Below are 16,677 nucleotides of genomic sequence, written 5' to 3'. Positions count from 1 at the left end.
GTATTTTTGATCTAGTTTCTAGTGCAAATGTCTAAGTTTAGTCTTATTTCAAGTGTTTAACTTAAAAGTTATATTGCAGCAAAGATATAGGAGCTTGTTTTAAGTCAATAAGTCCTTAATATTGATTTTTTTTAAAAAGCAGTAGTTCAATTGGTAGATTATTTCATTTATGACAGTGGTCCCCAAAGTCGGCCCCGGAGGGCCGGCATCCTGCATGTTTTATTTCTCTCCCTAGTGGTAGCAACAACCTCCTCAGCAAGTCAACGTTCTCCTTAGGCCTCTAATGAGCCATCATTTGATGCAGGTGTGCTAAACCAGGGAGAGAACTAAAACATGCAGGATGCCGGCCCTCAAGGCCCGACTTTGGGGACCACTGATTTATGACATGGGAAAAATGCCGTATTATAAGTGAAAAAACCTTTCAATTGAACTAGTACTTTTTCATCAATATTAAGAAATTATTGACCGAAAGCTAGCTCCTATATCTTGCAGAAAAGTTACTTACAAGTTACTTTTGTCTTGAGCAATCGACATAGATGACGTAACACAACTTACCCCTATGAGGGAATTCTTGGTGTTTCCGATAGTGGTGAGGGTACTGAGGTTGAAGATCAGGGTGAACTGAGCTTTGTCCACAGGCATGTTGAGAGAGGTGAAAGCAGAGTGCTGGATGGCCGAGCATGTGCTGGCCGGCGCCGCGTTCCTGTCGGGGGGAGCCAGGCTCTCTATCAGGCTACACAGAGCACACGCCATCTCACCCAGCACCAGCTTATAGGCTGCCTCCAGGGTGGGGATGTTCTTGAGGCTCAGCAGAGCCTGGTAGACACTGTGAACAGCAGCCATCACCTGTGGAAGACACACACACACGCTTCAGAATCTTGGTCAAACATGTAAAAACAACTGTAATTTGATCAGTCAGTGCAATTAGGAGCAGAACAGTCTATGTAATATAAATAAAGAAACTGAAACTGACAAAACCAACAGGTTGACTACATAGGTCAAACAGAAAACAAACCTTCTTTCAAATGGTGCAGAAAGTGCAATTAGGAATTCTAAATATAATGTAAATTAAATAAAGCATGGTGTCACACAGAGCATAGAATTAGTTTGAATAGATCTGCCCTTATGAATTGTCACCGATACCCAATCTAGAATTTTTCTCAATATCTAGAGTTCGTCTAGTCCAGTGGTTCTTAACCTGGGTTCGATCGAACGCCAGGGGTTCGGTGAGTCGGTCTCAGGGGTTCGGCGGAGCCTCTGCCGCCGAGGTAAAGACACACTTGTGTAAAGTCGTGATGACGCCCCGCTTTGCCATCACTTGCTGCAGAGGATCATGTTACATTGCTTAGCCAATCAGAGTTGCGGAGGAGATGATTGAAGGAGTTCCACTCAGCATGGATTTGAACTTTTGTCTTTAATTACTTCAGCAAAGCTGACTGTTTTTACCAAATTCTACAGTCTAAATCTGCTCCTTAGTCGCATCTTTTCGGGGTTGGTACTGCCTCTAGTGGTGTGGGGGTGGTTACACAGCTAATATAATTACATTACTAAATCAGAATACCGCAAATATTTTGTGTGTTGGGGGGTGGGGGGGGGGTTGGAATAAGAAGGGTTCATTGTATGCGCATATGCAACTGGGGGGTTCGGTACCTCAAAAAAGGTTAAGAACCACTGGTCTAGTCATTTCCTTCCCTGTAGCACCAACTGAACATCCTCAGTTGCACCGTGTGAAAACATTCAGCATCCATCTGGTGGAGGGAAAGCAAGTGTCCATGGAAAGTGTTATGAAGTCTTTTCTCCCATGGTTTTGAGACTAAATCCTCGGTCATTTATGGCTAACATATTAACCAGACCAGGCACGTTGACTGATGAACACCTCGTTACTACAGAAATCAGCAGGTTATTATTTTGGGCTCTTTTTATGTCTGACCAGCCCTGAAATGAGGCACTAAGAAGCTTTAAAATGAATCAGCTTTTTCTACAGAGCCACATGACCAACCACTGGTGATGGATCAATTTTCCCAACAGACAACTGTCGACAAAGATGGAGGAATTCTAGGAAATCCAAGTGTTTTTTTTAGGAGATGAGGGACTGGAGAAAGGTTAATAATCACAAACGACCTGGGTTTTACAACAAATGTTTAACCACCTGCACACTTTGCTCAGTCTAACAATGTAAACATGCTTTCCTGTTGTATGTAATGGGTCATAGATTAATATTTAGCCTCATAATCACCTAGAAGCTCTTAAGAAAATCAAATGAATGCAGAGCAGATGTTACCTTTGGTTGTATATTCACGCCGATCAGTTTGAAAGACGCCGTATTATAATTGTTTTATCCTCTTAATTTTTTCCCCCATTTAAGCTATTAGTCATATCACAGTCTAGACTCTGACTTCAAGAAGTCACTTTTTAAAGCAAGGGAGGAATGAAAGTCATTTCTGCCATGTTTTAAGAACATGTATTTTTGTATTTTTCTGTGATGTCTAAACCTTGCTGGTGGTTTGGCAGAAGTAGCTCAAATGTTTTCATACCTCCTTCTCTGGATGGAAACGGAGATTCAGAAGATGTGAGTCTGGTGCCAGGAGCTTCTCAACAAACGACACAGGAAGTTTGGTGTTCACCTGATCCACAATCTGAAAAACATTCACAACCTCAGACCCTTTCTGCAGACAGGCGATAATAAAACCGAGCAGAAATTAATCAATACATCAGTGGAGGGCTGATCTGTTAATCAATTTTTGGATTAACTGATTAATAACGGGACAGGAAAAGTTTCTTATTGGAAGACTGCTTTATGAAATATTGACCAGGTGAAGCTAAAACTGTCACCTGAGGAGTTCTGGGGAGAATTTATATACATACACTCCTGATCAAAATCTTAAGACCAGTCAAAAAATTGCAAGAATTTGCATTTTGCACTATTGGATCTTAAGAAGGTTCTAAGTAGAGCTTCACAATGTTAAAGAAAAAAAATCAGTGCAAGAGACAAGAACTTTTGAGCAGGGAATTTTCTGAAAACTGCATTTGCACTCAAACATGATTTTTTTCAGCTGATCAAAAGTTTAAGACCATAGTCTTTAAAAGCCAAAAGCTGTGAAAAAATCTGGATTCCATGTCATTTTCTGTCAAGTCTTTACACTGTCAAGACCTCCTGATGGCAAAAGCAAAAAAAGCTCACTGACTTTGAACGTGGTAGGATTGTTGAGCTGCATAAGCAAGGCCTCTCACAACGTGCCATCGCTGCTGAGATTGGACGCAGTAAGACAGTCATTTTGCATTTTTTAAATGATCCTGAGGGTTATGGAACAAAAACGTCAAGTGGTAGACCCAAAAAAATGTCACCAGCTCTGAGCCGCAGGATCCGATTCGTCAAGACACGGGACGATCCTCTACCCAAATTAAGGCCATTACTGGTGCTGACTGCAGCCCAATAACCATCAGACGGCATCTGAGAGAGAAGGGCTTCAGAAACAAAAAACGTCTTCAAAGGCCACGTCTTCTTCAACGCCACAAAATTATCCGTTTGGACTTTGCAAGGTGCACCAAACATGGGGCATTGAAAGGTGGAAGAAAGTTGTCTTCTCTGATGAGAAAAAATGTAACCTTGATGGTCCTGATGGCTTCCAAAGTTACTGGCATGACAAGGAGATCCCACCTCAGATGTTTTCTACACGGCACATGGTGGGGGCGCCATCATGATTTGGGGTGCGTTTTCCTTCAATGGAACAATGGAGCTTCAGGTTGTGCAGGGGCGTCAAACAGCAGCTGGCTATGTGGAGATGTTGCAGCGGGCATCCCTCATGACTGAGGGCCCTCGTCTGTGTGGTAATGATTGGGTTTTTCAACAGGACAATGCTGTAGTTCACAATGCCCACCTAACAAAGGAGTTCTTCCAAGAGAATAACATCACTCTTTTGGACCGTCCTGCATGTTCCCCGGATCTAAACCCAATTGAGAACATTTGGGGATGGATGGCAAGGGAAGTGTACAATAATCAGTTCCAGACAGTGGATGCCCTTCGTGAAGCCGTCTTCAACACTTGGAGCAAAAATAATTTTTTTTATTTTTTAAAAAAGTAAAAAAAATAAAATTTTATTTATAAAATAAATCAATAAATATTGATTTATTTTATTTAATAAATCAATATTGATTTATTTTATAAATCAATAAAATAAATAATTTTATAAATTTATTCAAATCAATAAAATGTGAATAAATGTTTTGATTTGAATAAATCAATAAAATGATAAGGGTACCCACATTTTTGCACCTGTCAAATTTTGTTTCGATGCATATTGCATATTTTCTGTTAGTACAATAAACCTAATTTCCATACTGAAATATTACTGTGTCCACCAGTTATTAGATATATCAAACTGAAATAGCTGTTGCATACACAAAAATATCTAGAAATAAAAATGATTAAGATTAATAGGGGTGCCTAAACTTTTTCATATGACTGTATATTCTTTATGCTCCAGTTAATAGTAAATCAATTACTAAATGAGTTGACATTTATTTCAACATTCATCACAATTAATTTATTCAACCTTAAACTAAATTAAAAGCAAAAAAGATATTAACTGTATAAATGACAATACCAGAGTGAGCAGACTGAGCACAGCCAGGCTGTAGTCGGAGCCACAGGCCAGGCAGCAGTCCAGCTGGTCCAGGCCATAAGCGAGGACCGCCTCCATGAGCTGACCGGTGGGCTCCACACTGGCCAGCAACACACCCACACACTCATTCCCTGCTGTGAGAACGGCCTCGGAGAACTGGACCTGCTTGGCTGCCGTCACACACGCCAGAACTCTGTTTAAAACCTTTAAAGGCAAACGGCAGAGGAGGTCACTTCATTTTAACGTCACTAACAACAGGACATGTTCAATCATGTTTGAAAACTAGGTTGGGTTTCATCAAGAATGACTTCAAACCTATGCATCATTTTCCTTTGCACTATTAACTGTAGGCCAGACGAATAAAATCCAGACAAAACATAATGCATTTGTGGTTTAGGACTAAAAAAAAGAAAGAAAAAAATTCCAGAAGGCTTAATACTTCTGTAAGACATCACTAACGATGTCCCAATCTTTACACTTTGTGTCCAATTATATGCAGCTCTCTGATTATTAAAGCTGCAGTATTTAACTTTTATAAACAATATGATTTTTTTTTTTTTTTACATATTTCTTAAAACTGTCACCATGTCATGACAGAATAACATGAGGCAGATAATCTGAGGTTTAATATGTTTGCTTGACAGTACAGAGACTTTCCCTGTGAAGCGCTCTTACATCAGTGACGTAGACTTCAGTGATGGGGGGTCCTCTCACAGGACTGAATCTCTCTCCGATGCTGCGGACCACGGTGCTGAAGACCCTCAGCAGAGCCGCCAACTTGGGCAGGGACACAGAAGGAGGGGGGATGTCTTCATCCACCGCCTCACCTGACGTCACATGACTCAGGTCCTACACAGAGCAGGCACACTTAATGTAAATCACTCAAGTCAGAGCCCAGTCCCTGAACTGAGAAAGGTCTTCCATTTTATACATCATCTATAGGCCCAAAGTAGAATATGAATACAAACCACTTTAAAAACAAAAACATGAAGTCACCTCAGCATATGCCTCCATGTCTTCTAAGAACTGGCCCAGTAGCGTGGTGGAGAAGGTGAGGTCTGCCACCCAGAACTGCTCCAGACTCTGTAACCAACCTACACACAGGAGGAGACTCATCAGACAATGTTTAGACTGATGCCAAGCTGCATGCTTTCATACAGCTGGGCTACCGATACGGCTAAATATCGTGATAACTACATCAGTTGTGGTAGCTGAATATTTTCCTCTTTTTTTTTTTTCCTTGTCCTCTGTGCTTCCATCACTCTGTAATATTTTCTCATTTTCTGGATTCGGGGGCTTTCATTATCTGTTAATAAGGGTTTTAAATATTTCACTATGCATGATATTTCTATAGAATATGAGTTTCACTTTCTGAAATGAGGAACAAAAAACGTTGAACTTTTTCAGTGTATTATAATTTTTTGAGATGTACTTGCATTCAGCCTGAGACCAACATGACGGTTACAGTTCTTGGACTACGACACATGGAGAAATACACAGTTTTGTTTGGGGGTTTTTTAAGCTAAAATTAAATGCAAAACATACAATAAGATGTGAAAATACCTCCTTTATTCACAGTCTCAAAACAGACTGACAAACAAAACACTCTGCTGTTTAGTAAGTGTCTGGGATTTGCTCAGAAATGTTCAGTGTGACGTCAACAAGAAACAAACTGACCTGAAACCTGCTGAGTGAGTGACTGCCTCTGGGTGTGGTCGATATGCCAGCCCACTAAGATGTCCACTGTGTCCTGTGGGAGAATATGGACAGACATGAGGAACTGGAGCTGCTGTGAGTCCAGATGTTGTTCTATCCTCAGCAGTATTCTCACATCTCAGGTCAGAAATCCGTGTTTCTCTGCTTGATTTTCCAAAGTTTCCTAAGCTTAATTTATTATGAGACTAATTGATTAATTAAGACAGGCTTAGGTGAAGGACAAGTAATGCAATAATTTACAGAAATGCTAATAATTTTCCGGACAAATGTTCCTTTTGTACATTATCCAGACAGGAAATTCCTTTAAAGTGCATCCATATTTGTTAAAACTGTCACCATCTTATGAGACAGATAATCAGTGAAATCATTCTCCTTCCTGAGCTGCTATTGCCGTCTGAAGAAATGCGCCGTTCCCGACCAAAAACAACCAAAGGGGCTGAGCGCTGTCAATCAATCTCATGTACTCCTGTTAAATGTACAGATTGGTTGTTTCTAGTTGGCAGTAAGAGAAGGCAGAGGAGCTACATTTTTCACAGATCATCTGTCTTACACCGTACTGTCACGACATGGTGACAGTTTTAACAAAATGTAAAAAACCTTTTCATAAAAGTTACATTCTTCAGCTTTAATTAAGCTTGGTGGTTTTGCAAACTGCATAGGAACTCAGGTCAAGGCGGGTGTGGATGCATGAGACTTAAAGCAGGAAGTTGGCGATGCTGGAGTGCTCACCCTGAAGTTGGTGCTGAAGACATGTGGGTAGCAGCGGGCCACCTGCAGAATACACTTGACGCTCTGACAGAGCAGCTCTGGGGTGTCCACGTTCTCCAGGATGGACTGCAGGTTGCTCATCACCAGCTGGAGCAGAGAGCATACCACAGTTCCTACAGGCTCTGCCAATCAACAGCTCACACTTTGTGCGGCCCACAGAGCGTTAAAGAGCCGTTACCTGCATGATGTGAGAGAAGGCCTTCCTCTCCCCGGCAGCCTCCAGAGCCCGCTGCGTTGCCACCAGGTACAGCAGCTTCACTTCATCACGACCACCAGAGTTGAACTTTGTGAAAAGCCACTTGAAGATGCGCTCTGCCTCGTAGCTGAGCACCGTGCAGAGGAGGCCGACGCAGGCCGCTGCTTCCTGACGCAGCTCCCACAGCAGCTTACTGCTGCAGATGGGAATCATGCAGAGGAGGGAGCAAAGGTCACACACACACCATACAGGAAGAGTCACTGCTAGAAATCTAAACTGTGTTCATGAGACTTGCTGCCAGGAAGGAGACATTTATCACCAGGGTTCAGAGCCATGAATGAAACAAAGTCCAGAGATGGGAGAGGCTTAGAGCAGCTTGTATAATGAGTTCAGCAAATGTAAAGTTCCACCAGGTGTTTGCTAATTGCTGGTGGCTAGTCTAAAGGATCTGAGAATGGGAGTGAATAGGGAAGTCTGCTCTTCTAAGAAACGGCAGCTCTGAAGAGGAGCTGCGTCTGTAAGGTCGGGGTTGGTCCACAGCTGAATTGTTGCCGTGGAGATTAAGGGGTTTCTTAAATATGTATGAAAGAATCAGGGCAACAGCTCAGGTATGATTTTGGTGAAGGAATAAAATCATAACATGATGTAAAGCTCAAAAAAGTTGATTTTATATAATACCGTTCCCTCCTTTTATGACTGCTCAGTTCTACTCCATTATTACAGGCCTTCTTTTCCAAGCCACAAATTATAGTTCACCGTGTGCTTGTGTGAATCTTGATCACAGGCTTTTTTTTGTGCTGACTTTATAACTTTAACATTTGAAAAGTGCAAAAACGTGCAGGTGTGCGATACGGCATATTTTTGGTATCGATTCAATATCAAGTAAATCGGCAGTATTTACTTAGCCTGTACTGCAGATTCCCAGTGTTTCTGGGGGGGTGCCTCACCCTATCAGTGAAACTGGCTAAGAAGCACATTGATTTTATTAATTCAAGTACCGCAAGATTCTGTCGTGAGCTAGTTTGGTGAGCTACATGTTGGCTCTTCTACGCATAGCCCTCCCCAAGCTGGGGTTATACCCGACACATTGAACTGTGCGCAACTGGGCCCATTACCCAATCTCTTCAGGTCTTGAGGAATGATTACAATCACACTTAAAGACAGGATAATTAGTCCTGAACCAATCATATCCCACATTTTCACTTTTCTCCACACAAGCATATCGTTTCACAAACGTACAGCTCACAGCTTCTTACCTCTCATTCAAGATATCATTCAAAGTGCTGAGGATGGTGTCCAGCTGTTTGACCATGGTCTGAAACGAGACACACAGGGTGAGACAGATTACTGCAAAAGAAAACGGCACAACATTCCTAGTTGTGAACAGCAGCTGTGGTTCGATGTACCATAGTCTTGCTACTACGATGGTCAAAAGGAAAACAATGTGAACGTGACTGACCACTTTGCTCTCGCCATGGCTGATGAACTCCTTCAGCTGCTTTAGGGTGGCCAGCCTCCGGTCACGGTCGTCCTCCCTGGAGACTCTGCGCAGGAGGTTGGCCAGTCGAGACTCCTCCGAGTGAGCCATCCCTCTATCTGCACCAACACACCCAAACACACACCTTTAGAATGTTTTCTGGATGTCTTATTCTCAACGTGTGAAATTATGCTGCATGGAAATCTTGACAGCAGTTTAAAAAAAAGAAGAAATCGACTGTGGCTAGCATGTTTAATCTGATGTTTAAGATTGGCTTCATTCCAGCATAGGCTTTATTTAACTTTTTTTCCCAATAATTAGCTTTTGTTGACAATATAGGTTGTTTTTCTTTTTGTCCTCTTTTTATTTATTTCCAGTCTGATTATTGTGAATTAAGACACACTATCTAAGAGAAAAGATGCATCTTACAATGAAGCATGTTGTATTTGACCCAAAAAAAAATTGTAGAATCAGTTTGTTCAAACTAATCTTAGTCAGAAACACGCCACAGTCAGGATGAAGCAGCAGGAGAATTTTAACTGCAATACTTTTGCTAAAAATTGGGATAACCATATGAATTATGATTGATCTGAATGTATTTTCTTTCTTGAGAAAAACACAACGTCCATACCATGAACCACCAATCAGGAACAAACACAGAGTTCCTTAAATCAAGGCTAAAAACTCATTTGCTTGCAGCTGCTTTTGATTCATAACAACTGGAACATTGATCAATGTATTTGAAGTATATCTGATGATTGTTCCTGATGTTTTTGATGATGGCGTTTGAGAAAATGTAATGTTTGTTTCTTGCTTCATAATTAGTTATTGTACTATTCTTTTGTCATGTAAAGCACTTTGAACTGCCTTGTTGCTGAAATATCAATGTCAAGTTCATTCATATAGCACTTTTAAAAACAGTTTGAAATCACAGCAAAGAGCGTTTTTTTAAATTCAGTTGTCAGATATCTATGAACAACGTGGTTAATGATAAACTTGACTTATCACATACAGCACTACGACACACGTATCTTAGCCGTTTAGCTAAGAGTTCATTCAACTGTCTAAATATGTTAGAGTTGCTTAGAGTCTGAATTCATCATTTTAAATAGTATGTCCTACGAAATGTCTCATTCAGGCAGTCCTTTGAGATTACGACTTTTCACATAATGACACTTTGATGACTACTGCGACGTCATATGTTGACGTTAAATTCTTATGTCAGAGCTTCACCAGGTTGTCCCTGCTTACCCTGCGATTTCCTCATTTCCTTTGAAGCTAAAGCACGATTTCCATGCTGAAAAGTAGTCAGATCCGACGTCACGTCATTGGGCCTCAACTCTTCCCCCAGCGACTTCCAACCAAATGCTGTATCACACACACCGGGCTCAACTTCATATCCAGCTATGGAGAGGAAACGTGACAGGTTGGAGCAAAAGAGAAACGTACAACCCTCTTTGGTCACCATGCAATTCAGAGTATTTTTGTTGAAGTTCTCATCATCTTGTGACACCGGCCAGACACTTTGAAATTACAAAATAGCTATTAATAACTAGAACAACTTAATTAACTATGCTGTGTGTGAATGTAAATACTGTGGCCTCATGGATTTTTCTGCTGCCTCATGGTGAACAGTTCCCACTGATATTATGAATAGAAACTGATATTAATGTGCAACAATTTCAACAACTTAGTTACACCTTCATAGTTCCCTCCTTTTTTAATGACATCATGGGGAGGAAGTTAGCGAGGCACCAAACAAATATTAATATCTGTATTGGTCCCAATATTGAAAAAAAGTCCATCAGTAATAATGTGATCTATTATCAGTGATAAGGACAGATCTATTCAGTCTCGTTCTATGCTCAGAGTGTTTTATTACTTATTTTACATTATATTTAGGATTCCTAATGGTCAATTCTGCTATTTTTCTGTATCAGGTTGGTATTGGGCGATGCTAAATCGGCTGAAGAATGACCTGGCATTCTCTTTCATAGCCTCTATTTTGGATCTCAATCTGAAAACCTACAACCTTGAACCTTAAAGTTTAGTGAGTAACCAGGCTACCTGCAGTGCAGACATCCACTGAAGAAGGTCCACAAGGTGGTGAGACCTCTAGTGGAGTGGGCATGTAAGGCTTCTAGAACCATAAGCTACCTGGTAGATTTTCTGACTTATGTCTACAGACTGTTGTCTGTAGACATAAGTCAGAATGTCTACAGTCAGAATCTGTAGACATTCTGTAGACATAGATAAGTCAGAATCTATTTGATTCACCCTGGGCTGTGATGTGAATCAAATAGATCATCTCCTTATACAGAAAGCCTCTACTCTTAGACAGCCTTACCCTCCTCCTGATGTGCATCTGCAGCACCGTAGGCATCACTGTGGAGCAGAGGCTGTTCAGGGCACCTGGGGGGCAATACGTCATACGGTGGTCCAGAACCAAGTTCTCTGGACTTCACTTTGTCCTGAAGGGATGACACGCCGTCACCTCTGAGGCGTTCATGGAAAAAGCACAAGAAAAAAAAAGGTTTTACTGCACTGGTTTTTGTAAGCTAACATTCATATTGGCTTTCGGAGCTCTATTCCAGGCCATGTGAAAGAAAGCAACAGGAGTGACATTGAAATTCATAATGATTTAGGAAAGTGAGACAGAGATTTGACCATACTGTATATTGAGTGTAGATGGAATGCATCAGCAATACCTTAACTTAATACCAAAATCAGTCAACTTTAAGATGACTGGCTGCTTGGAAACAAAACCTCATGGGCTGAAAGGTGTGACCATATTCTAGACATGTGATGCAGGGTCAGATTTAACAAGAAGCGTACAAGAGTTACACAATATTAAGACATAATGTTATTAAGTAATAACATTAGTGGATGTTATGATAATTATATGACTTGTAATAAATGAACAAAAACTGTTGATGTATTTCTGCTTCTAAGCAAACAGACTTTAGACAGCAGCTGCTCCAAAATAAAATTCATCTTTTTCATCTCAACAAGGTTTAAAACAAAAAAAACAAAACAAAACAAAACAAAAATAAGAGCTTCAGGCCAACATCTGCTGCTCTGGCACTGAAAAAAAACTAGCCATTTATTTAACTTCTTATTGATTTGACTCCATTTTATGCTGCATTAAATGACAGGTGTGGGATTAGCCAACACATTCTGTGTGTTGTAGGTCTTTGCTTCTGTGTAAACATCAATTTCCAAAGGAAGAAATGGTGACTGTTTATAGTAAATAGCATGGCAGTAATATAGTGTGAGAATAGTTAAGAGCAGTACTAATATTGGATACTACCATTTAAGTCATCTTCAGTTGCCTTGCAATTGCATTGATTTTGGTCTCAAATCTACTGCTGACTACACAAGCAGAAGGTTGGGAACATTTGAAATCAATTAAGAAAATAAAAGTGTAAGGAGGCAGACACTTTGACAGCACTGTAATTAGACCAACCAAACTTCATGACCAAACCAGACAGAATTTTGTGCATAAGATCTTAAAGCTTAGAGAAAGTAGTGATGGAAAAGAAAGAAAAGAGCCAGGAAGATGTAAGTTAATCACAACCAAAGCAGTCATCACAATATTCATTTAGTGGAATTGCACGTTTTCCTAAGATTGTGCCTCAGTGGTGATTTGTTCTGGGAACGTCTCACCATGAGGAGTAAGTAAATTTATTGCTTTACATTTTTTTGTTAAAACACTTGTTGGTCACCAAACAGACAAATGAGAGGCAGTGTGCTCCTCTTGCATGTCTACGAGTGCATCACAATTAATCAATGCGTCATTAAAAAGTCACTTATTTCTGTATTCAGTTAATGAAACTCATACATTTGTTTCGTCAGCTAAGATAAAAAGCAAAAAGTTTGATATTTCAAACATTCCTGTTCATTTTACAACTAATAGAAATCTAAGATTCAGTTTTGTATTTTATGGTGCAATTCCAATTAAAAAAAGAAAAACTGGTGGAAGGTGAAGTAGGCAGTCAGGCCTAGGCTGGATAAATCTGCTTCATCAGCTGATCATTATCAGTGCAAGGAGAAGCAGGTGGAGATGGACCTGTGTGTGGGTTTATATTGAGTTTTTTACCTGGCTGGTTTAATTGAGCAGATTGTTTTTCTGAAGTGTTGCTGTACCTGACGCCTTTCTCTCTGCATGCTCCTGCTCTGGACTGTTTCCAGTTTGCTGAAATCAAAGTGTGAAACACTGAGGCTGACCTGTGCGGGTCGGGGTTGTCATGATGATTTACCGAGCTGCAGGTGCAACCTACTGACTCTAAACATAATAGATATTGGTGAGATGTGGCCTTAAGACTCACACACAGAAGTGACAGGTAATGTGCTTTCTACACTGCTTGTCTCACGGTGAGCTCGGGCCTTTAACAGGTTGCTACACTACAAAGGGCTTTCCCCACGACGTTCCACTGACTCTCGGGGTTCATTCATTGCTGTGTTGACTTGCCGTGTTTATGAATTATCACCGCAATAAGAAACGATGTGAGCGCAGTCCTATTTTTGCATCTAGGTTTCCGGAAGTGACTTGGCGGTAGGTAACATTACACAGCAGGGTGGCGGCTTCCTTCAGCTGACTAGCATCGTTAGCCAGCGCGAACAGAGGTGTGGGAAGGCTAACGGGCTAACGCTTCACGTTCGGACTAATGTTCACAGGGAATGTGTTGTCATTAAGATGAGAATTAATTGTATTCTGTCTTTGGCTCATATGTTCCACACGCCACTTGTCTGTAAACCCCAAAACAGCCACCGCTCCTAACGTCCTCCGAGTAGCTTTAGCTGTGAGCTCGGCACACCGTGATGGAGGCTGGTTAAAACAGCTTGTGTTGCTACTGCAGCTCCAGCTATTTCACAGACTGCAACATAAAACGGTTAAACGGAGAGGAGGGTGTAAGATTGAAGCGAAAACACGGAGGTATCTGGCTCCCATCTGGCCACAGCCCAACACAGCAAAACACCCAGGCCCCCTGAGAGCCACCGTTTTATTTTGAGAAGAGTACCAACCAACCTGGGCTGCCAGTCGTTCCAGTGTGGCCGCAGTTTGTGGGCGCCGCTGAGCCGAGACCCCGGGGCTTTACGGCTCATTACCTTTTGGAGCGCTGCATGATCTGCCCGCAGCGCTACACGAGTCTTTCTGCAGCTTCGTTCTTCACATTTATGCTCTGTCAAGTCTCAATAACTGCTTAGCAACTTGTCATTATAGCTAGCATACGACGGCGTTCTTCTTCTTTCACTTCTACGTCGTCTTCTACTTCTTCTTCTGAGGGGGACTCACGGTGGCACAACAAGCCTCGTGATACGGTACCGCCACCCTCTGAGTCGACCAGACACAGAGCACCCAAAATGATACAAGAATATCATTATTTCAACATTTTACTCAAGTGACAGTAAAAAGTAGCCGTTCAAGAAATTACTTAAGAGCAAAAAATAATCCGCAAAGGTGCTTCTCGGGTACTGAGTAACAGTTTATTTTTCTCTGTACTAACAGTTCGTAACATCTGATATTTACAACGATGTCGTCAGACAGACTAAAAATAGTTATTTGTAAGTTCTAAAATTGAAGAAAACAACAACATACAAAATAACATTTTGAGCAGAAGAAACACTTTTTCTAATCAGTATGTTTCTATGAAAATCTCGACGTGAAATCTTTTTTACGTGTCATAACAAGGTAGAATATTTCCAGTGACAGTACATGGTGTTTACTGTATATTCACTAAACCTAAATGTCACAATGGGCTTAGCGAATAGGAAATAACAGTAGAACAACCAAGTTGGTGTACAAACAGAAGATTTCACCTTAAACTGTGGGTGTCTGTGTCATGGAGTTTTTGTTAAAACATGTTTGTTATTCATTCAATGAATAGAGTATGGAGAAATTTTACTAGTACCATACTTTCTACAAATATTAAAGTAAAAGCAAAAAGCTTGGTATAGTAAAAGGACTAAAAGTAATTCCCCACCAACAAGTTACTTAAGTATGTAACTGCTTCCAACCAACTTCTAACCAGCTGGAATCCTATATTAATCAATTGGATTATATGGTTTATGAAAATATAAATCTAGCCCTGACATTATTTGTGATTATACTCTAATCTATACCAGGTCAAACAAATATTTATGGTATCATACACTGTGCTGGGGAAAAGTATCTGCCTCCTTACAGATTTCTTCTGTTTCTGCTTTTCTTTACACTAAAATCAAACATATTTATTATCAAACCAAGATAAACTGAAAAAGAATATAAAGGTGAACAAACACATTTCAAATAATGATTTAATTAATCAAAAATTATCCAAACCAAATTGCCTCAATTTGATTTGGATAGAACTGCCAAACTTGTTAAAGCATGAAATTACTGATTCAACTAAACCAGCCGCACTCAGGTGTGCAGAATCAAGAAGTAAATAAAAAAAACAACAAATAAACAGAAAAGAACAAAGAAAGGTTACAGAAAACAATGAAAATGTCAATTAATTAAAGAGAAAATGTTCTTGAAAATGTTTTGCATATTATACATAAAAAGAATATACACGGCAGTATTCATTTGTATTAAAAGTGTAAGTACATTCGAATTTCAAAAACATCAAGTTCCATTTTTGTCCACTAAGTGGCAGGAGAGAGCCAATATGTGGATCCACCACAATAGTTAATTTCTATTTTGATGAATTTGGAATACATTTTTAACACGTTACACTTTCCACTTCTGCCATTTTACTGTAACTTATAAACAAGTCTATTGATTTTACAGGTGGTTCGGTTATCACTTTAAAGATGTAAAGCTAATTTTTGCTTTCTTTACTGCTGATAAGGGACAAAAAATAAAATAAATAAAAAATACAACCTGAAACTTCACTGTTCATTTAGTCTCCTCACCCTCCCTATTGAGCCCAGCCTCCTTCTGACCTCCTCCACCTATGCCCCCTCCTCTCTATCTATCTCCCTCTGCTGGCTAATAATACCTCTGTACGAATCTGAGCAGAGGCCTTTGATGAAGCCGGCCACTCCAGGCAGCCATGCGTCAGCCGTGACGTCAATGCATCCAAACAAACAGGGCTCTGTTTGTAAGAGTAGCTTGCCATGGATGAGCTCTTGGGCTAGTTAGCTCTCATATTCCTGCTTATTAATGTGTGTTTTTTTGCACAGCAGAAAGACAAAAACAGGTTTGGAGGCTGCTGGGTCAAAGGAGGGGGGGGCATCGAGTTATGGGAGCAGAGACAAGACTGTCAGTTTTCTGTCATTCCCACATTTGACAGTCAGATTTCTGTTTTTTATTCAGATGCTGTTGTTCTGTATTGTGTGTTTTATTCAGATCAGATTTTGTTTGATTTGGAGCCGGGTTTTTTGCATGCTCCAAAATGTAATGCACAGTGTATGATGTCTACAAAGTCATTTTTTAACATAGGATGGGGTATTATTTAATTTTCAGGCACATAGTACCATTTTAAACCATAAACATAAATTCTGCTGGCTACCAAAAAAAAAACAAAATCCCAAATCCTGGCCCAACCAGTTTATAAGTTTATGGGCCAATCACTTTTTCACACATGTAGACTTTGATTTATTTTTTTCTCCCTTAATAATAAACACCTTCATTTAAAAACTGCATTTTGTTTTTATTTCTGTTGTTTGTGACTGATGTTTAAATTGGTTTGATGTTTGGAAACACTCAAATATGACCAACATGCAAATAAATAGAGAGTCATAAAGCACAAACACATTGTGCTTTAAGACCACGGATTGTATTGAAGAGTTTTGTTGATGAGTCAAGTTAGGTCTAAATTAGCTTAAGAATTAGTTTGGACAAAACATTTTACTCTCAATTTTTGCCACCTTTCCACAAACATTTATGACTTTCTTTGAAAATTCTGTCCCCC

At 40.2% G+C, this 16,677-nt stretch overlaps 1 protein-coding gene across 2 annotated transcripts in view; it reads right to left on the bottom strand.

Annotated features, from left to right (window-relative positions):
- Positions 1-14,064, bottom strand: part of smg1 (SMG1 nonsense mediated mRNA decay associated PI3K related kinase) — a 52,432-nt gene extending 38,368 nt beyond the window's left edge. Inside the window, exons 1-13 of one of the 2 annotated variants that reach the window (XM_008415217.3) lie at positions 13,809-14,064; positions 11,127-11,275; positions 10,031-10,183; positions 8,762-8,898; positions 8,559-8,617; positions 7,285-7,498; positions 7,068-7,193; positions 6,300-6,372; positions 5,619-5,716; positions 5,298-5,471; positions 4,605-4,826; positions 2,535-2,636; positions 556-846 (exon numbers count right to left, since the gene is read on the bottom strand). In XM_008415217.3, the coding sequence (XP_008413439.2) occupies positions 556-846; positions 2,535-2,636; positions 4,605-4,826; positions 5,298-5,471; positions 5,619-5,716; positions 6,300-6,372; positions 7,068-7,193; positions 7,285-7,498; positions 8,559-8,617; positions 8,762-8,898; positions 10,031-10,183; positions 11,127-11,275; positions 13,809-13,885 (1,875 nt within the window). In that variant the 5' untranslated portion in view covers positions 13,886-14,064. Of the gene's footprint in view, positions 1-555; positions 847-2,534; positions 2,637-4,604; positions 4,827-5,297; positions 5,472-5,618; positions 5,717-6,299; positions 6,373-7,067; positions 7,194-7,284; positions 7,499-8,558; positions 8,899-10,030; positions 10,184-11,126; positions 11,276-13,808 lie in introns of both variants that reach the window. The other variant, XM_008415216.3, reaches the window with a different exon arrangement.
- Positions 14,065-16,677: the final 2,613 nt, after the last annotated feature.

The sequence above is a fragment of the Poecilia reticulata genome, chromosome 8 (assembly GCF_904066995.2).
Source record: "Poecilia reticulata chromosome 8, P_reticulata-male-v2, whole genome shotgun sequence".
Lineage (NCBI taxonomy): Eukaryota > Metazoa > Chordata > Actinopteri > Cyprinodontiformes > Poeciliidae > Poecilia > Poecilia reticulata.
This window is presented reverse-complemented; position numbering and strand designations above follow the sequence as displayed.